At 36.6% G+C, this 21,812-nt stretch overlaps 3 protein-coding genes and 1 long non-coding RNA gene across 4 annotated transcripts; 3 read left to right on the forward strand and 1 right to left on the reverse strand.

Moving 5' to 3' along the window:
• The first annotated feature begins 4,205 nt into the window (after positions 1-4,205).
• On the forward strand, positions 4,206-6,245 carry LOC149270707 (uncharacterized). The gene is made up of 2 exons (XR_016271644.1): positions 4,206-4,907; positions 4,994-6,245. It is a non-coding gene; the product is annotated as an uncharacterized LOC149270707 (long non-coding RNA).
• Positions 6,246-13,102: 6,857 nt separating this feature from the next.
• Positions 13,103-14,054, forward strand: LOC108610093 (protein Fer3-like). The gene is made up of 2 exons (XM_018001938.2): positions 13,103-13,409; positions 13,487-14,054. Exons 1-2 carry the CDS (start codon positions 13,271-13,273, stop codon positions 13,939-13,941), a joined length of 594 nt encoding a protein of 197 aa, XP_017857427.1. The 5' UTR covers positions 13,103-13,270; the 3' UTR covers positions 13,942-14,054.
• A 159-nt stretch (positions 14,055-14,213) lies between these two features.
• LOC108609673 (uncharacterized) lies at positions 14,214-19,558 on the forward strand. The gene is made up of 6 exons (XM_089471858.1): positions 14,214-14,417; positions 14,493-14,944; positions 15,009-15,363; positions 15,428-18,239; positions 18,726-19,059; positions 19,224-19,558. Exons 1-4 carry the CDS (start codon positions 14,237-14,239, stop codon positions 15,577-15,579), a joined length of 1,140 nt encoding a protein of 379 aa, XP_089327984.1. The 5' UTR covers positions 14,214-14,236; the 3' UTR covers positions 15,580-18,239; positions 18,726-19,059; positions 19,224-19,558.
• A 692-nt stretch (positions 19,559-20,250) lies between these two features.
• On the reverse strand, positions 20,251-21,507 carry LOC108621708 (sn-1-specific diacylglycerol lipase ABHD11). The gene has a single exon (XM_018019175.2). It carries the CDS (start codon positions 21,369-21,371, stop codon positions 20,475-20,477), a length of 897 nt encoding a protein of 298 aa, XP_017874664.1. The 5' UTR covers positions 21,372-21,507; the 3' UTR covers positions 20,251-20,474.
• Positions 21,508-21,812: the final 305 nt, after the last annotated feature.

The raw sequence follows: 21,812 nt of genomic DNA on the forward strand, positions 1-21,812 counted from the left end.
ATGTATGTACATTTTTCTGGATGTTATAATGATTGAGTTTGTCGATAATTTTACCCATTTTTTATACCCTGAACCCATTGAAAATGGGAAATCAGGGTATAATGGTTTTGTGAAAAAGTATGTAACGGGCAGAAGGAGGCGTGGCAGACCCCACAAAGTATATATATTCTTGATCAGCGTGACGAGCTGAGTCGATATAGCCCTGTCCGTCTGTCCGTCCGTCCGTCCGTCCGTATGAGTGCGTCGATCTCAGAAGTTATAAGAGCTAGAGAGCTGAAATTTGGCATGCATACTCGTGTGTACCATACGCAGTACGAGTTTGCTTTATTTTTTCGATAAATCGTCCGATAACTTTTTTATCGAGAATAATCGAAAAATTGATTTTGGTTTCTTAGCCTAATTTGAACATTTTTAGACCTGGAGTCTTCAAATTTGTGTTGTATATAAAGTTAATCGATACAAAGATTTTGTAATTTACAGATTTTGGATACCACGCCCCTTCTCCCCCAATTTGTAAAAAACGCATTTCAAGTACTAGAGACTTGTGCTTTGGAATGTACACACATATTCACCATATGATTACGCTCTGAAAGTTTCATTAAGATCATATGTTTACAAAAGAAATTATTCGACAAATAAATTCTCATAATATTGCCCACACTGCAGCGCAGCCCAAACGCAGTCGCTGCTTACTGCGCAGTTAGCAGAGCGCAGGCTTATGCGTCCGTGTGGATGCATCTGTATGTATGTGTGCATAAAAGAAGTGCAGAATGATTAGAATATCAGATTAGAGGGTTCAGGGTATCTCCTAGTCGAGCAGTCTCGACTAGAGCTTTCTTACTTGTTTTAATATAATGTAATGTAAATACTAACAATATAATACCTATAATTTATATTATTTAATTATATTTAAAATACAGCGTGTCGTCATTTTTTCTTTTATTTCTTGTTTTCTCTATTTGCTGGTTTACCGAACTTCTTGTTTCTTGCACCACCTCTCTGCTAGTGCCACATACCGTGCGACTATCCTACACAGTTGTCGTTGTTTCGTTTCTTTAAAATTTTTGCTCTATCTCAGTATTCTCTCATTACCTAATGCTGCTTCAAACTCCTGTTATACTAACGTTTAATGCGAATCAAATATGTACATACATTGACGACATATGTATAAGTACAGGCGCTTCTTCGTTCGCAACGGTGCTCGCCTTTGTTTGAATTCCACAATACCTTTTACTCGAAATAAGTAATTGAAAGCAGACAGACCGAGCATAGGGAGATCAACCACATGGAGAGCGTCATTCCTGCTCTCACACCTTCAACTCCAAATGCTGCCAATTATATTTTACTATACTATACTATACTATACTATACTATACTATACGAAATGATTTAACACACATATACTTTTCTTGCTCTATGTCTTAATTACATATATATATATATATATATATATATATATATATATATATATATATATATATATATATATATATATATATATATGTATAAATATATATATATATAATGTGCTCGCGCCTAGAGTAGCTTTGTTAATGCAATTAATAAAAAATAATAATAATAAACACGACAATAATCAAATTCACATACATTATTAGTTGGACGATAAACATCTAAAAGAAGTGGAATTCCAGTTTACAGTATGCATGAGTAACAAAGTTCAAGTGGAACTACTATTTGGATTTTAATGACTTTGACATACCCTAAACTTTGGACTGAATTATGGAATTTTGATTATAGTAATGCTTTAAGAAAATGTAGAGTATGACGATGACATAGAAATGTAGTTTTGTTAATCAACCAAAGGATAAACAGAGATGCGACAAGAAATTACATTATATAGATACCTATTACAGAAAGCATATTTCTGAGTCTTTAGCTTTAATAGTTCAAATGGCTTGAGAGTCAAGTCAAAAAATCGATATATTTCGATAATAAAAATCGCCGTTGTATTTTTCGTTCTAAAACAAAATAAAGTTTTAATTCACAAGGTTTACAAAAATGTGTATGTAATATTACTTTCCTCTCGCTTACATAGTTTTCGATTGCTTTATCAACTCAGCACATAGTCCTGATCAAGAATTATATACTTTATGGGATCAACCACAGCTATTAAACTATATTTAACTTGTAAAGTAATTCCCGCTTTCACATTTATTAAAACAGAATACGACTTCTTAATATAGACTTAGATTCCGACAGCTTCTCTTTATTATGCGCTCAAATTTTATTGTATCTCAATTCCATAGAATATTTTTCGCATTTAAATTTTATTTTCGGCCAATCTGTGCTCAGCTGCATTGTCTCGAGCGACTTAAAGCGGTTGCCCCACAGCCGGAGCTGGAGAAACAATGGCAATAATAGCTGACAGTAAATCCATTTAATCCGACCAACTGAATGCTTCGCCAGCGCGCAAAGGGCATGCAAAGGAGAGGACCCACAGCTCTTGGAGAGTGCATCACCTGCAGAGCGAATCTAATCGCTTAATGAATTTATTTACCCCAGCCTCCAGTGGCTCAACCAGCCACACCCAGTCAATTCTGGCTCAGTGGCAAACCACTTGAGTCTATTCCAGCCCCGGGCATCGCCAGCATGAATATCCTTCAGTCTGTGTGGCTCAACATTTTAGTCCTGGTGGCGATGAGTTTGTCATGTGATTTAATCAAAGTTTGCTCCAGTCAAATCTCGCCCGTAATCGTCACCAGCTGTGAGCCAAGTGGGCGAGTGGGCGTGGCGCTGACTGTGCATTTTGATGGGTGAGTGTTGGGAGAGGTCTATAAGTGGGGTGGCCATGGGAAACCGCAGGACCTCTGACCAACTTGCACACTTTGTGTTGTGAATTTACTTTGCACTTTCTTGCAAGCAGCCCGCTGTTGACAAGGACTCTGGAGTCATCTCCGGCCGCTGGCTCCTGGCTGCAGAATATTTGCGTGTTGCTGCAGGTGTTTCCAACGTCCGTTGACTTTCTACTCGGAGCAGTCGAAAGAGACAGAGAGAGAGAGAGAGAGAGAGAGAGAGAGAGAGAAAGAGTGAGAGAGAGAGATAGAGAGGATGTTGCGGGTAGGTGTCACAGTTGAATGCCGTTCGGTCGTCCTGATGCCGATTTAAGTGCCAGCAGAAGATAGAGTAAATGCAATAAACACCATTAGCTGCAATGGCAAAACGGCAACAGGAGCAGACCAGCAGCCAGCAAGCAGGAGCCAGAAACCATAAGCCAGTAGGACCTGTATGCATGTTTTAGTTAGCAAAGTTTTGCAGCAAAATGTAGCAGAGGAATCGAGGCCAGGTGAGTAAGGAGCTGCTGCATCTTGCTGCAAGTTCGAGAAAATGTTGCACCAACAAAAAATGCAAACAGAAAACTTAAGTGAATTGAATAAAAAAGTTTCTCAAAACTGCAAACCGAGAACTGCAAACTGCGAGCTGCCAACTGAGGGTGCCATAAACTGAATGCGGTTCATAAGGCGAACCCCGAGCAGCCAGCTCCATGCAGACGCGCTCCAGCTAAGGTCGTGTTTAAGTAGATTGCATAATTTGCTTATCGTTCGCAGCCTGTTTGCCGTTTGACTTGCCAACTTGCTCAACATTTCTTCTTATTTTTTGTTTTTTTTTTTTTTTTTTTTTTCTATTTTCCTATTTATGTTTTCTTCTACTCAGTTGATTAGATTTACGAGCAGCTGACCAAGCAAGCAAGCACAATATAAAATATATAGCACCAAAACTCCTTTTTGTTGATATTAAATCGCATTATGTCTAGAGTATTTGAGCAGCGACTAATAAATAACAGTTTGCTCAACTATTTTTTTGTTGTTCGACATTTAAAATTTATAAAATAATGTATTAAAGCTACTGAATCGAATGCCCACGGCGTACCCATGCATTAAATAATATTAAAAATAATAAAAAAGAATATCGCTACAATTTAATTAACATTCATTCCGCTCTGCTATTGTGGCATGCATTCAATATTCACTATTTAACTGGAAGCTTAAACTGAATCACTGAATCATTCACTCCAAGAAAAAAAAAAAAGGTGAATTTAATTTTCAATCATTCAGCAGCGTAAAATTCTTTTCAAATATCACGTATATGTAGATAAGTTCAACAGAAAATCATTAAAGTTTTACACTGCTAAGCCGATCATTGTGAGAGATATACGTATATGTACAAATTGGTTATATGTATGTATATATCTATATATATAAAAGAAAGTTGTGTAAAAGTGAAGACTGCTTATAACTTGATTTGGGCTGAACCAATTTTCATGGTTTTTGATTTGTTGGATTTGTCTCCGCAACGAGTTTAGTATAGGGTCTTAAAAATACTGAAAAAATTTGCCGAATACTTGAAAAACGCGGTTTTTTCCCCAAATGTTCAAATTTTTTTTATACCCAGTAGGCTTGGTAACAGTGACAGTTTTGACAATAGTGTAGAAGTAAATAAACAAATGTAGTCAGTCAGTCTACGGTCTCCTGACCTCGAGCAGACCTGACTATTCAAAAAAAAAAAAAAAAAAAAAAAAAAAAAAAAAAAAAAAAATTTCAAATCAAAAGGAAAAATATTTCAAATCAAAAATCTGCAAAAAATCAAAAGATTAAAACCTGACTGTTCAAAAAATAAATAAAAAATTAAAAATTCGAAATTAAAAAAAAAAAAAGGTAATTATTAAAAAGTGTATTTTTGGCTTTTTATATTTTCGGACTTTTAAACTTTATAAATATTTCAAATCAAAAATCTGCAAAAATTAAAAAAAAAATCAAAAGATTAAAACCTAACAATCAAAAATAAATAAAAAATTCAAAATTCAAAATTCGAAATTAAAAAAAAAAAAGTTAATTATTAAAAATTGTATTTTTGGACTTTTACAAAAGCTAAATATCTCGAAAGCTCAGGTATTTGTTTGTCTCAAACATAAATTTGTGTAAATTATTTATATTTATATTTCTCGATTGTTTTATATGGTTTTGTGCGAGGGCAGTATTACTATTAATAAAAATGCCGCGTTCTAGAAGATCTAATCTTTCCCGGCGGACCCATAATGCAATTAGGCAACGGAATAGCGCGAGTCAATTATCTGACGAAGAGCGAGAAATCGCCCGAGAAAGGCTCCGCGTTAGTACCCAGGGAAGAAGGGCCTTAATTCGTGCTTCTCAAAGAGAGGCAGCCCGTGAAATGGCAATAAGAAATGGTTCAAGGATTGATTTGAATCGAGCAGCGTTTCGATATGATTGCACCATTGATTACAGCTTGAATCGTTTAGTTTGCATTGGTCCAATGGACGTTGTTTGCTAGCATTGTGGCGAATTGAAGTTTGCTGGTGAAACGCCCGGTTTGTGCTGCCTTAGTGGTAAAGTGACATTGCCATTAGCGGTCACCATAGCCATTGCGTTCCCTGCTTTATGGCGAAACACTAGAATCACGACATTTTCTAGCGAACACTCAAAAATACAATGCCTGTTTCCAAATGACATAATTTGGGGCGGAAAATATTGGAGACGGATATTTAAGGTAATTTACGTTAAAAATTTTATTTTCTATGACTGCCAAAAAAAAAATTTTGAATAATGTAGTTTGTTAGATTTCTGTAAATAGTGTTTGTAAATATAACTATAATAACTATGGCTTTGAATTTAAAGATTCAAGGCCAGATTTGCCATCGCATTGGATCATTGCAACCTATTGAAGATGCACAGCAAAAATTCTTGCAAATATACTTCATGGGCAATATGGAAGAACAACTTGACCGGCGTCAAGAAATGAACACAGCTATGAAAAGAGCAATTCTCCATGATTTGCATGCTTAGAAATTTAAACCAACCAAAACTGTGCAATGGAACGCGTTTGGTGATAAGAAAACTGATGAGCAATGTGATTCACGCGTTGATACTCAAAGGAAAATTTAAAGATGAGGAAGTTCTTATTCCTAGGATTCCGATGAGCTCAACAGATATGCCCTTTGAATTTAAACGAATTCAATTCCCGCTTCGTCTTGCCTTCGCCATGACGATCAACAAGTCACAGGGCCAATCTTTGACTATTTGTGGCCTAGATCTAGAAAATGCGTGTTTTTCTCATGGTCAATTGAACGTGGCAAGCTCACGTGTTGGCAAACCATCCGCATTATTTGTTCTTGCACCCGACCAAAAAACGAAGAATGTCGTTTACAACAAGGTGCTTGAATGAAAATCCGATTAATAAATTTATCAGTGTATCCCAGCCTGAACAACATAGCTTTCAACAATTTTTTACCTAGAAATAATATAGAGGGCAATGCAACGTTTGCCGGGCCAGCTAGTTTACTTATATAATTGTAGTCAGCTGTAATTTAAACAAAAATCTAACTTCACACATTTGGCGAACTAGTTATTTTTTTCAACTCCAATCTTTGGTTAGTTCACTCGAGATCCGTGGAGTCGGCAGCCTTTGAGTGCGCCTTCTCAAATTGAGTGCTCCATGTGGAAACTCTTGACCCATTAGCCCTAACTTTATTTTTCTTCTGCACTGACAACAGCTGTGCCACGCAGAGAAGCCAGTGGTAGACAGCTGCTACACTAGTGTGTGTGTGTGTGTGTGTGCCTCTGCCTCTTTTGGGGACATGCATCAACCCACTTAACGCTTTGTTTGGGCCGCAAAATAAATGATGCCAAATGCTGCAAAACAATAACAGCGCGCCTTGCTTTTTGCCAGCACAATACTCTAGCATTTCTTTCACAGAAATCCACTCAGCTATGCACACACATACACACACACATACGCGCATACACTCACATTGAATGCAACTCTTGCGGTTCATTGTACTTTACGAGCATTTTTAGCTCCACTGAGCTCGCGACTTCCGCGTTGTTTTGCCGCCATTTTGTTAGGTTTTGTTGTCATCCGCCATTTTGTGTGTGTGTGTGTGTATGTGTTTGATTTTTCTTTTATTTTTTGCTGCACGTGCATCGAACAATAGTTTGAACCCAGGGCTGCCTCAATTGTTTGCCCATAAATAATGGGCAATGTCATAGCGAATGTGGCGACAGTTGGCACTCACAATTGGCCTCACATCTGAGCCAGGCTTTAAAGCATGCAAATATCACGTATACGCCGCCGGCGCCACACGTACAGACACACACATATATATATACATATATATATATATATACAATTGCAAAGAGATGCCAAATGACACACCGGGGAGCTGTGCATTTGTGAACTGTGGTTCGCATTACGCTGCATTAAGCCAAAAAGGCTGACCGAAAGGCTGTTAGCCAACAACTTTCTAACCACATTTCGGACATGGCGCAAAGTTACACACACAAAAATCGGTGTGTGTCTGCGTGTGTGTGTGAGTATGTGCGGCCTGGTGCCTGCTGACAGCTGTTCGTGTTTTCTGCCAATGGAGAGCTTCGCATTAGCGCCATTTTCCACTCTGCGGTCATAATTCACTGAAATTAATTGTCGCATTCAAGTATTGTGCGCCTTGAACAAAACCCGCACAAGAACATGCCAATCGGGGGTCCACGGCTGCCCCATACTCTGTTCTCAGCTGCAAGGGCTCTAAGACGACTTCATGCTGAAAATTTCGAATTATGACTATAACAATTTGCTTAATTATTTTCTAAAAACAGTTTCAGATTCTGAAAAAGGTTCATATCTAATGATTTATATTTTATTTTTATACGCTAGCGTGAAATAGACTCTTTGTCATTATCGTAAAAGAGATTTTTGACTAATTTTCGGAATATTTAATCTACATATAAAAAACGAAATTCTTCTATACTATGTATGAATTATTTAATTAATCAATTTTGGGACTGCTCTATTTAAATCTGTGTACTAATACAATAAAGCTTAATTTTTTTAAAATAATTTTTTAATTTTAAGTTATTTATTATTATTATTATTTCATTAATTCTAATGTTTTCTTTTTTTAATTTCACTTAACTAAATGCCTAACTAAATAAACTTAAAATATGCTCTTAAGCGTGTTATAAGCAGAGTATAAAAACAAGTAAGAAAGCTCTAGTCGAGACTACTCGACTACGAGATCCCCTGAACCCATGGAGTAATAGCTGTTTCACTAATTTTTCGCGTCTTTCAGCTTACACAAGAAACACGCACACACACACACACACACACACACACACACACACACACACACACACACACACACTTTTCGAATGTGGACGGTTCCTGGAGGAGAGGCGTCGTCTGGAAGAGGCAGTGGGCCGCTCCATCAGAGCGGACAACTTAGTAAACGCCATGCTGGAATCGGAGGAAGCTTGGGAACTAACAAGCACCTTCGCGGCCACGGTGATGATGGAGCTCCGCAGAGTCGAGCGATCGAGAAGACGAGCTGTCCCAGGCTAAGGTAGCGCATAGTGCTTGCGAAGCAATGCTTTACGGCCGTCCCGCAAGCACCGCGCGCTATCCTAGCCACCACGCAACTTGCAATTTGTTATAATTTTGTCAATAAATGAATATAAAAAAAAAAAAAAAACACACACACACACATACACAAACAATTACATACATATACACACACAAGCATAAACACGCATGGGCGGCAGTGAGCGCTTACTATGAGAACTTAATTCCTTAATAACTTTTTTTGTGGACATACAATCTTCATGAAACTTTTAGATTATGATTAAAACATGGATATGTATGTAATTGCCAAAGCAGAAGTCTCCAGTATTTGAAATACGCCTTTTACAAATGTGAGGGTGAGGGGGTGAATATAAGGGTTGGGGGTAAATTTTAACAAAATCCGAAATTGTATAAATTGCATATAAGCACACATTTGGAGACTCTAGCAATAAAGGTATAGAAGATATAATTTTATAACTGGTTTTCGATAAGGGTTTTTATCGATAAAAAAATATCGGGATGAGTTATCGATTTTTAATGATAAACTTGATATGCGCGCTGTAATTACGGACATTTTAAAAAAAATTGAAGTCTCTAGCTCTTATATCTTCTGAAATCGACGCGTTCATACATACGGACAGACGGACAGATAGACGGACAGGGCCAAATCAACTCAGCTCGTCGCCCTGATCAAGAATATATATACTTTGTGGGGTCTGCCACGCCTCCTTCTGCCTCTTACATACATTTCAACAAAACCATTATACCCTGATTTCCCATTGAAAATGGGTTCAGGGTATAAAAAAGAATTTCTGATCCACTTTATATTCGGATATCGTATAAGTCCCACTATCAATAACGTAGCCAGTTCATGTTTGTTGCTCTGAAAAACGATTTTATACTACGACAGCTGATGTTTCCACTCTTATCTTAAAAACAAATGTAAAGAAAAGTTTAATTTGATTCGAGCTTATCCCTCACTCGGTCTATCTACCTCCTTCCCTCCTTCCCATTCTCTCTTTCACACACTCTCTCTCTCTCTCTCTCTCTCTCTCTTTTTTTCCTCTTGACAGTTGATGCTGAAATGAATGCCAACATGTCATCGAGTATTTCCAGTGCGCTGAACACGCTCTCCATATCTGAGGCTTGTTTGCCAAATGAGTTTGGCATAGGTTGCCCGCTTAGGCTCAGTGCCAAGTGCCTTTTGTTATTCCCAACTAACTTTAACTTAGCACAAAACTTAAAACAATGCGCAACAAAGTTGGCACTTGGCACTTTGTTTCTGTAATTACTTTGCCTGCAGTTTATGATAGCTTTCGCTTTGAGATTATTTTCCATAATGAATTCAAATTATGGTGGACTTTAATAAAAATTCAATTTATATTTACTAAATGGCGTCTCTCAAACGGATACAAGCTTGAAAAGTTGTCTTATTAATTAATTAATCCAATGTAGAAAAGGTAAAGACATTAAAAAACTAAATAATTGGCTTCTTTTCATTCTAGCCAAGTATTCAGCTCTACAAACAAACGGAACACTTTAAGCCAGAATACCAAGTAAGCAAATATTCTTTTGACCTGTTCGTTGCTATCGCTTTGTGCTTCAAAATGAATCGAATATATTGAGGCAGCAGAAGGAAAATCCAGACGCACGTTTCACACAAATAAATCAGGGGGAAAGCTTCCAAATTGTTGCCCATTGTTGCGTACTTTAGACTCACCTTATGCTATCCCGTTTACCAATACAAAGATATTTTCCATTCACCTACCTTCACACTCAAGTCCTCTCGCGCTATATCAAAATTCTCTGTCTGTGTGCATGTGTGTGTGTGTCTGTGCAGTTAAAGTGGGAGGACTTCTAGAGGTCGGTTCAATTGGCTGTCAGGTTGAAGCTCCATCGACTTTGACTTTCACTTTATTTTGCTTGCGTTTCTGTACCTAAATCTCCCTGTCGACAGCATGTAGTAGACGCTTCTCTACTTGCCGGCGCGGGGGGAGAAACCCAGAAAAGGGTTCCGAGCTTCAGAAATGCGCTGACAGCGCATTTATTCCATCAACATATGCAGCGAGTGTGCTGTCAATGAAATGTCCCATTTCCAATATACTGCACCCAGGTTTTTGGAAAAGAAAGTACAATTTCGTCATAAAATGTCACAGCTTCGAAACTTGTTTCAGTTAAAAGCAATTCGAGCACAATCAACTGCAGTCAGTTGCAGTAAATAGTTTTAATTTTATTTAAGCATTTCTATTTTATAAAAGGTATTCTGGAAGTTGAAAGACTTTATTTATTATACAATATCTTGAATTTGTAGAAAATTAGAATTATGGAAAAGAGACAAAGGACTTTTTTCCCCATAAAGTAATCTCTGGAGTGATTATCAAACAATTGAAAATATTAATATCCTATCCAGTCCTGTTCTTTTCTGCCCTAGAGTCTCCTAAAATGGCATTTAGTTTCACTTAATTTTTCTATAATTATAATTTTTTTATAACTTGGATATTGACTCAAAATATGACTCAATTGAATCCGAACGAAAAGAGTTAGAGTTATTTAATACAGTATTAAATATTTATCAGTTAAATTTCAACTAACTCTTTTCATTTAGCTTCAATTGAGTCATATTTTGAGTATAATATATAGATCATATATTAATTCCATTGAACTCACATTCGTTATTAAATAAAATATTCGATACGAGATATTTACTCGATGCATATCCACAATTATGATTAAATTTTGGTTGAATTATTGGCTGCTGAGTATGGGATTTGCACCTTTCTAATTATGTTACAAATAGAATATTGCTTTCATGACATATAAATGGTGATTATTGCCAAATGTTTAATCATATGGCCATCATTTTATTTTTCAGTTCAATATTTTGTTGTATAATTTCGATTTGAAATAAAAACTTTTTCATTTACCACTTAATGCTTCATAAAAATTGTATCATTCAAAAGCGTCTTAAATTTAAGTCAAAAATGTTTGTACGTGTCGGATTGAATGGATTTATTTGTTACCGAAACACAAGATTAAAGCCCATTTCATTTATACATCAAATTTTATGGCAACATTTCAGCCCAAAGCATATAACATTTTATTACGTATGCAAATAAATTTTTAATGCCAACTTTTCACTTCACATTTTCGAAATGCAGCAAACATCTTAATAATATAGATCTACTATACAATGTAATATATGAGACATGCCAAGTCTCTCTGTGATAACCTGTATGCAAACAAATCCCCAAATGACGTCATAAATAAAATGCATTTGTGTGGAAAATTAGGTAGTGGCAAATGACGCTGCAACGAGACGCACACAAAACTCGCAACTCTACATATTTTTACACATTCCACATATATCTACGCAAGTTTGCATGCTCTATAAAGAGCATAAATCGCACACAGTGCTCTGCGCCAGACACAAACAAATCGTCTTTGGAATTTATTCTTTTTTCACTTTATATATCATGGGAATATCAGAGAATTATTGAGAGCCCTGCTTGCATTTTCCTGGAAAAAAGGTGTCAAGTGCGCTGACGATATAAAATCTATATATTTATAGTACGTATATGTGTGTGTTATATCTATTCAAAACAAGCTTTAGTTGCTTTTAAGAGAGGTATGGACTGAAGTGTTTTGAGTGGGCTTAAGTAACACCCTCGCAAGGGTTTCGTGTTCCACTGCAAAAGCGATGCTAAAAAGCGAACCCAGTTCTGATTTAATAGTTTGTATCGAAAGCGTGTCCTATCTAATTTCCAATTACTGACACACCAAAGAACCTTTCAGTACTGCTTCCTGTCAAAAGTTTAATCAACGATAAGGCAAACATTTGAAATTACAGAAAATTTTAACTTTTTTGTTTTATTTTTGCTAAACATTTATATTTTTATTTTATATATTTATTTGTGGTTCAATTGGAATATATGTTGGAACCCAATTTAATTTTGTAAATTTTTAAAGTTTTAATTTTAATAACGAGCTAACTATTGATAGCTAAACTCTTATATTTATAAGAGAGTAAATACCGATTAACTTATCCGCGTATGCGCTCTAGGGAGCGAGAATGTGTGAGAGAGCGCAATATAATTTTGAAATATGTTGAGCGGGATTCACGACAGATTTTTATAAACAAAAGCAGTACATGCAACAGTTAGATGTTCAGTACATTAGGGACATTCGATATTTTAGAAATAAAGTCATTTCACTCATTTCACAATTTGACAAAATTTAAATGAACAAAATGTTAATAATTACATAAAATTTTGTTTTTGAATTATATTGTATGACAATTTATTTATGCAGTTTTCTAAAGCCAGTTAAACTTCCATTCTACTATAAAAATGAAGGATAAAACTCAGCAGTCGAGCAAAAGTGGTTTTGACATTCGATAAATCTTTTCTGAGGGAAATTTTTGTTCAATACGAATAAGCGCCATCTATGTCTCATTTATATTTAAAGTGAATGCACACTCCAAATAATAAAACATATGAAATGATAAAATTAAAAAATAAAATAAAACGTAATACTTTACATTTTATTGGAATATTTGAGAATTTGTGCAATATTCGGTAATTTTTTAACAAATACTTAAACACTTTTCCCGATGGAAATATTCATATATTTTCTATGTGACTAAGTATATTACAATTCCAACCCCAATTCACTGATAGCCAATCAGAACGCCACAAACTGTTGCCCATTCAAAATGGCCGTCTCAACTGCGCGTCGCAGATGCCGCACCCCATAAGGGTTGGCAGAAATCCAATAAGTCCAACTATGGAGAGCTGATTTCAGAGCAGTCAGCACAATCAGAATTTAATCCAATTCGGGCTTCCAAGCAAAACAGTAGAGACCCAAGGTCTACAGTCGATACAGAATACAGAATCTCTATTTATATATGCAGCATCCGAGTGACCAACCTACCTATATGCCAGAGGTGCCCTTTCAGCCACTGTGGGGTCAGGAGGCGCCACCGCCGCCGCCGCCCATAGTTCCCTATCAAGATCTCATTGCAGGTTTCCCCTGCTCCGATTTATGTAAGTTACTCAATTGCTCAATCTTTAATTTAAGTATATTTATATTTATTTCTGTTTTAACATTTCTTCACAAATAGCACTCTGGCAAAGATCTCAGGTGACTCCACTCGTCAATCAGCGTCCAACAACCAATGGCCGCTCGCACGGCTCCACCTCCTCCAGTTCGAAGAAAACGCGACGCCGCGTAGCTTCCATGGCCCAGAGGCGGGCTGCGAATATTCGTGAACGCCGTCGCATGTTGAACCTGAATGAGGCCTTTGATAAGTTACGACCAAAGGTGCCCACCTTTGCCTATGAGAAACGACTCTCTCGCATTGAGACTCTACGGCTGGCCATCACCTACATTGGCTTCATGGCGGAGTTGTTGAACGGCACACCCTCTAATAGCCACAAAACCCGCTCGGACATGTACGGCGGTATGAACGGACATCAGCAGTCAGGAGCCATGCCTCCAATTCCTTCGATGCATTCTCATCAGTTGCATCCTTTGGCCTATCAGCATGACTTTGCCACGCCTTACAATCGCAGCTAGACATGGACTATCGTGCTGAGCGGAAGGACTATTTAATTATTGTAACGTGTTCTTTGTTGTCATGCATGTCTATAAACTCTAAATTAAATATATGTATATTTGTGATGTATAAATTGTGGTTGCTGTGTGTGAAGGACTCCACCCCACTATATGTATTTACTTTCGAACTGCTGACAAATAATTTATTTGGAGCAATCTAAGCACAATCTTATCAGTGATAAGCTAAAGTTTCAGACGATTGAACTGCCAAATTGTTGTTAATTGACAAACGCATATAAAGGTGTAGCAGTACTCAATGGGAAGTGAAACGAGAATGTTCACACCGGAATTTGCCAGCGATCCGCCCGACTGGTTAGACTCGCAGCACTTGCAGCAAATCATAAGGAATGAATTTAAAACATTTCAGAAAATAGAAAGCGTTCGCTTGACTACTATACCATATGGGCAGCGTGTGCAAATCGGAATTAGGTTAGCAGGTGAGCATGCACAGAGCTAAGTGCTCAATAATCAATACAAGTTACGATAACATTTACGATAATACCATCGATTAGACAACTCAACTCGCTTTGTGAACTATCAACTTAAAGCGCCGAAATTAAGGGATCTAAAGCTTCCACGCTTCCAACTTGAGGTTCACATGCATGAGGTGGTGTTACTAGCCCTTGAGAGCCTCTTTAACGATGTTCAGAAAAAAATAAGTTTCACACCTAGGAGCTACGTGAGTAAGAGCAGTCTGTATTTAGATTACCTTCCAGCCACGGGCTATTGCTTCGTCACCAAATTAAATGGTCTAGACCAATTGGCAATGGAGGTGATCCTATCAAAGGTAGCTGCTTATCATGCTGCTTCAGCGTGTTATTTGCAATCGAAGCCAGATCAATTAAATAAGTTTCCTACAAGTAAAGAGCTAGATCAAGCCTTAGAAGCGAAAAGGAGTTGGATACAACAACAATTTCATGAGAGTCTTAGGGCTAACGACCTGAAGCACTATGAAGATAAGGTGGTACGTATTCGAAACACCTGCTGGAGTGAGTCTATTAGATAACAGTATCTATATTCGCTAACAGAAATCCTATCAAAGGACTTTAGCTAGTCGCGGCGAAGCACCTGATTCGAAGAAATCATTCACTGTCATTTTGAATGGCGCTTGTTGCTCGAACAACTTACTTGGCCAATTTGATGCATTTGGACAGCTTCGAGATGTGGTTTTCAATGACTTTGGTAGTGCTAATATTGGACCTGCTGTACACGATCTGCTGCAACTGCTGCTAACAGCGCCAGCAGCAAAAGCTGAAAGGTTCGATGGATTTTTAAGATTCTACGTAGACGAGCTAGCGGAAATTTTGAAACTGTTAAATTTTAAGGGAAAGATTCCTTCCTTAACCGACATACAACTGGATATACTTAACTATGGACACTGGGGTAAGCTATGAAAGTGAACGCATTTTCGAAGATGTCTTTTCAACCAAAATAACATTTCCAATAGCATTTGAGACTGTCACAGAGACTCTGCCCATTGTGCTGGGTGAATTGGAATGTGAAGATAATGCAGAGATCTGCAAGTTACCAACATATTCGAAAGAAATCAAGACGCTGTTGCCCTGGCTGGAAAATCGCGGTTACTTTGAGGTTGCATAACAAATTAAATTGATTACCAACTAGGATAGATTACGTAAAAACCCGAGCAGCAACAACCACCTGATAATCCCCCTAAGAGCCACTCTTCCAACTACATATTTGAGTTCTGATTTGCGTGCGAACTGTTGCAGCTGTGTGTGGCACATGTTGATGCCACATTGAAGTCACATTAGATGAAAGACAGAAAAACCCAACAACGATTATACAACAGCAGAAAACTGGACAGAATAAACAAAGCGTGAAATTATTGTTAATAAATTAATGTGTGAGGGCTGCAGCACAAGGGCAACTGTTGGAACTACCCTCGTGTGGCGAAAACAAGTGTAAGAGTCAACTAACGAGATTGTGCACAGCCATAATACCCTGAGATAGCTCAGCTAGCAGAGAGTTATGTGTTAAAGCAAATTGTATATTATTTTTAACAACACAAGGACAACATATACATATATTAATATATTATATTATTATTATATATACTATATTAATATATTATAAGTATATAGTTGTGTTATTATTATTCTATTACTTACATGCATTAATATTATCTACATATATAATAAATGGTAATATAATTTTTATCTCAATTTCAGCTATTCCCCGTTCCGGTGCTCATTGCCCTATCTATACAGAGTATTTTGTAGTCTAACATGGTGTCATATTTAAGATTTCGATGTTATTCTGCCTAAATACCATGGAATTTTTGCGTTCAACGCCCATTTCTAACAGATTAACTCCCCCTGTTTGTGTCTTTTTCTGTATTGCCAATTAATTTTGAGCGCATAAATACAGAGGGGTAAGCAATCTGTTAGACGTAACTGGAACCACCTGAGGGTGGTTTGACTGCAACTGTATCATTTACGCTGCGACCCTAATTTGATCTTGTTTTGGGTGCATCGGTAGCTGGCAATATGTTTTGATGAATTCGTGACACTTCATGCCGCATTAGCATGGTCACCCCACTCCCTACCCCTGCCATGAGGGCTGCTGACTGACTTTGCCTTTATGAAGTGTGCTCACGTGTCTGTGATTAGCGTCTCATGTCAGAGTCATGTTATATTTAGAGTAAGCTCTTCAAATCCCACACACTTGACCACCTGCTGTGTGTGAGAAGCTAAACAAAATTTTGACTTTAAATTCACAAATATTTAATCATATCATCTTTTCCATATGAGAGGATATTTATGCCACGCGTTGCTTAATTTATATTACCCATAGAAAATTAATATTACCCATAGGAATCAGTTTAGAAATTGAACAAGTCTCTGAACATTTTCTAACAAGGATTGGCGTAATCCGCACAAATCCAACCCTTGGATCCATTGTGCACATGTCAAATCAATGTGACATAATAATTGAATTTTTCAGCGAAATTTTCCCAAAAATCGAACCTTTCTGGGTATATTAGAGCATAAAACAATATATATTTGACGGCATGATAAATGAACCCAACAATTATGCCATAAAGATTAATATATTTCAATCAAGTATTATCACAAAAAACAAGTAAGAAAGCTCTAGTCGAGACTGCTCGACTACGAGATCCCCTGAACCCTTGGAGCAATAGATATTTCAATAATTTTTCGCGTCTTTCAGCTTACACACAGGCATACATACACACACGCATACAGACACAAACGCATACACACACTCACATACACACACACATACAAAAATACATACATACACATACACAAACATATACACACACATACACAAACACATACACACACAAGCACCCACGCATAAACACGCATGGGCTGCAGTGTGCGCTTACTATGAGAACTTAATTGCTTAATAACTTTTATTATGGACGTACGATCTTCATGAAACTTTCAGATTATGATTATAACATGAATATGCATGTAATTGCCAAAGCACAAGTCTCTAGTATTTGAAATACGCTTTTTACAAAAGTGAGGGTGAGGGGGTGAATTTAGAGGTAGGGGGTAAATTTTAACAAAAACCGAAATTGTATAAATTGCATATAATAATACATTAAAAATCTGGTTTTCGATAAGGGTTTTTATCGATAAAAAAGATCGGGATGAGTTATCGATTTTTAATGATAAACTTGATATGCGCGCTGTAATAACGGACATTTTTAAAAAAATTTGAAGTCTCTAGCTCTTATATCTTCTGAAATCGACGCGTTCATACATACGGACAGACGGACGGACAGACAGACGTACAGGGCCAAATCAACTCAGCTCGTCACCCTTATCAAGAATATATATACTTTGTGGGGTCTGCCACGCCTCCTTCTCCTTGTTACATACATTTCAACAAAACCATTATACCCCGATTTCCCATTGAAAATAGGTTCAGGGTATAAAAAAAAAAAAAATTCCCCAGTAATAAAATAATTTTGCAATATGGAATGTAGCTTCAATTAAATAAGAGTGACCTAAAATACAATTGTTAAAAAATGTTCAAGATGGAATAAAATGTCAAACAACTCTTCTTCTAGATTGTAAGCTAAATGAACAACAGGTGCAAGATAAGAAATACAGAAAGTATTTTGTTAATTACCTATATCTAAGGCCAAAAGAAAACGAAAACTTTTGCAAACAAACGAGTTTGTTAAGTCTCCCCAACTGGAACTGAATTGCTTAATAATTTTTCTTGTAGATGGCCTGTATTCACAAATCTTTCATACCGAGGTAATAATATTAAAAATATATTTTGGTATTCCCACGTAAATCGATTATAATTTTGAGAGGAATATATACATATGTATATGTATATTTCATGGTGTCTGCCACCACTCCTTCTGCCTGTTATATACATTTAACACTAATAATGGTTTTATCCCGTAATTTCCCATTTACAATGGTCTCAGCGTAAAATGTATATATATAATTAATAAACTTTATACTATTCGTACATACTACATCTTAGACATACATTATATAAATTATTATTAATTAATGCCACAGTCAAATTATATTTGCTAATATTGCAGATATAATATCTCAGGGAGCTAGGAATTCCTATTGCTATTTGTAAATCAATAGATCAATAAATAATAATAATATGATTATTTCGTCAATGGAAGGAGTTAGAGTTTAGTCACTCAAATTTTAGTTCTGGTATAATTTTTTATTCCTCTAAAAATTTCAAATCAATATTTTTAATCAACTTTGCAGCAAGCATGATGATATACATCTAAACTGGTATTTTATAGCGCCAAGTAATTTTTACACCATTTGACCCTGCGCAGAGTTCGGGATATCTCCCGGTCTGGTACATCAGACAAGGATCACAGTTATTTAATTGTCATTTAGGAGTTTGTTGAATAGTAGGCTCTAAAAACAAACGAAAACAATCGAAATGTCAGTATGTAATAAATATATGTATGTAAAAAGTACAGAAACACGAGAGAAATATGGTTCTATAATATAAACTAAAGTGAGGCTAATAAGACAAAAATATGGCTGTTAATTGCCAAAGTAAAGAGCAGTCCTGGAAGCAGATCTGGTTGTAAGTATTTATTTTGAAAATCAACCCAATACTTAATATATTTATTGCAATTAAAATTATTTATGCAAATAAAAAAAAATAAAAATGTAAATAATATATCATTTAAAGTCCGGTTTTCACGGTTTCTTAAACATAAATGCTAAAATGCATTTGTATACTTGCAGCTGCACAAATTTCTGTATTTAAGTTCATGTGGAATCATGGAATCGTGGAATCATGGATCACCCAGAGTTCGAAGTAAGCACAGAATAAGAAAGGAATTCTTAGTTTTTCGATATCCAGCTCTGTGGGAACATACGATTAAACGAAATCGAATGATGTGAACATTGCAATCTGCCACTGACATTACAATCACATCTAAGATGGGCCCATTTTAGGAAATATGTTTGAAAGAAAGTTTTGTAAATAGAGGAGAGCTTAAATTTTAATATTACAACATGTAATTATTACTGGATGTAAAACAAAACTTATAAACATAAAGAGAAACTGACAAATGCCAGAGTTCCAATTCTTTTCGCAACCAATACTAGCATAGGAGGGATTCGATTATTTACTACAAATTTAAACAGTTATTTACAGTTAATGGAGAAGGTATTCAACGAGTTTTTTACTCTTATTTATTATAGTTTTTATAAGACAACTTTTATTTTGGGCTTATTTTTAACTATAAGCTTTAAAACCTCATAATGGCTAATATTGGCAATGATATTTAAAAAGAAACAAATAAGAAAGCTGTAGTCGAGACTGCTCGACTACGAGATCCCCTTGACTTTTCGAGGAACTGATATATAAAAAATTCTTGGCCTCTTTCAGCTTACACAAGAAACGCGCACACACTTTATTTAATTTAATTGTTTAATTACTTTTCTTGTCGATGGATTCTCTTAATGAAACTTTTAGATTGTTATTATATACATGTATATAATTCTACATTTAATTTGGCAACCCTAGCTCCAAAAGTGTAGCAGATATAATTTTATTACTGAGTTGCAATCATGTTTTTGATCGATAACGAAATAACGGGACGAGTAATCGATTTTTGTAGATAAACTCAAGAAACGGGCTAAATATACGAATATTTTAAATGTGAAGTCTCTAGCTCTTAGTCTTCTCTCTTTCTGCCTGTTACATACATTTTAACAAAACCATTATACTCTTTATTGGGCTCAGGGTATATAAAAACCGCGTAAGTCTAACAACCGTTATATTATATTTTGTTTACCCTCCTGGATTCTTCTACATTGTTTGAATTACTCTGAACACAATTATGGGTGTATCATGTATCATAGATGCTAAGAGAAAGTAAATCTGCGTAGAAGTTGGAAATCTTGTACGAAAATCTCAGTTGAAGGCCAAATCCTACCGAGGAATTGGTCAATTCATACCAGCCATCGACCTCTATAGTTTCAAAGGGATTACAACATTTTACACCCTGTGCAGGTTTTCGTAAAGTCAACAACCAACTGAACAAACTTCTGGGGCTGATCCACGTGAACTTTGTGGTGAGCATTCAAATACTCGACATGCAACTTGGGAAAGAATTTCTTCATTATCTTGACATTCGTTGGCGTTACGAACTTAGTCTTTCGTCCCGCAATTAGCAGTGTTTCACCCTGGTATGGCGGCAGTCCCTTTAAGGACTGCTTGTATCTGATCATTAATTGACTCCACCCATCGAAGATGGCCTTCGCGTTAACACTCCAGGCGAAGCAGCCATTGTCATCCTTCTGCAAATTCGCAACAATCAACGTCAGATCAGTTTCGTTTTTAATCAGTTTCCTGAGCTCAGGCATTATGAATGTGCGGCCCTCTTGCAGGGAAAGATCTTTTGGTATTTTGGGCAGCACATCCACCATCAACTTGAAGAGCCTGGCTGCATTGATGACTTCCGGGGGCAGCGGTCCTGGAGTTATGTCCACCACGATGATACGTTCCACGAGATCTGGCCTGGTCAGGGCCAGCGTCATCAGCGCCCGCCCGCCCATGCCATGACCCAAGGCAACAATCCGCTTCAACATTCTCTCCTCTATCAAGGCCGCCACATCCGCAGCCATGTCGGCGGGCGTATGGCTCTCGCAATGAGGACTCTCGCCATGATTACGAGCATCCACGACTATGAGCCAGCGCGAGCCCTGCTTCATCATGTGCCGAGCCGAACGACGCCAATTGGATCCCGAGAGGTTCAGTCCATGTAACACCAATATAGGTGGGGAGTTCATTTGACTGTGCGGCATCTGATATGTTGTCGAGTTCATTTTCACGGTATTACAGGTGCGTTTGCAGTGGACCATTAGAATAGGCAGACGTAACATGCCAACGGATAATTTTGAAATCGGACTGATTGAGTGAAGCAATATAAAAAGAAGATATGATTGAACGGTTCACTTAATCTCTTCCTGATTACTTTTCATGTTGCGGAGTAGTTTAAGGTAATACAAATGTTTAACTAATTTTCATTATTATAATTGAATTAAGCTCGATTTTTAGTTCCTGTATGTATTTACATTATATCTTTTCAATCTTGAGTAGCTGGCTGTTAATAAATACGACTTTAAGAAATTGAATTCGAATCATTTAAACCAGTCCTGAATTACAAAATTAAAATAATTATAAGTTATAAATATGCATTTTCGGTAATCAATCCTAATATACAAGATTTAGCGCCATCTACGTTTCATTTTTAATTAAAGCGAATACACAAACCATCAACATATTTTGCCATAATTTATGAAATTAACGAATTGCAAAAATAT

The sequence above is a fragment of the Drosophila arizonae genome, chromosome 2 (assembly GCF_054131065.1).
Source record: "Drosophila arizonae isolate 15081-1271.41 chromosome 2, UAZ_ARI_1.0, whole genome shotgun sequence".
Lineage (NCBI taxonomy): Eukaryota > Metazoa > Arthropoda > Insecta > Diptera > Drosophilidae > Drosophila > Drosophila arizonae.

Excerpts from the sequence above, each read along its gene's own strand:
- LOC108610093 (XM_018001938.2), top strand. The coding sequence starts at position 13,271 with ATGCAGCATCCGAGTGACCAACCTACCTATATGCCAGAGGTGCCCTTT. Across the intron at positions 13,410-13,486 it reads TTTCCCCTGCTCCGATTTAT|CACTCTGGCAAAGATCTCAG; the intron begins GTAAGTTACTCA and ends CTTCACAAATAG.
- LOC108609673 (XM_089471858.1), top strand. The coding sequence starts at position 14,237 with ATGGGAAGTGAAACGAGAATGTTCACACCGGAATTTGCCAGCGATCCG. Across the intron at positions 14,945-15,008 it reads AGCACTATGAAGATAAGGTG|AAATCCTATCAAAGGACTTT; the intron begins GTACGTATTCGA and ends ATTCGCTAACAG. Across the intron at positions 15,364-15,427 it reads ACTTAACTATGGACACTGGG|CATTTGAGACTGTCACAGAG; the intron begins GTAAGCTATGAA and ends CATTTCCAATAG.
- LOC108621708 (XM_018019175.2), bottom strand. The coding sequence starts at position 21,371 with ATGTTACGTCTGCCTATTCTAATGGTCCACTGCAAACGCACCTGTAAT.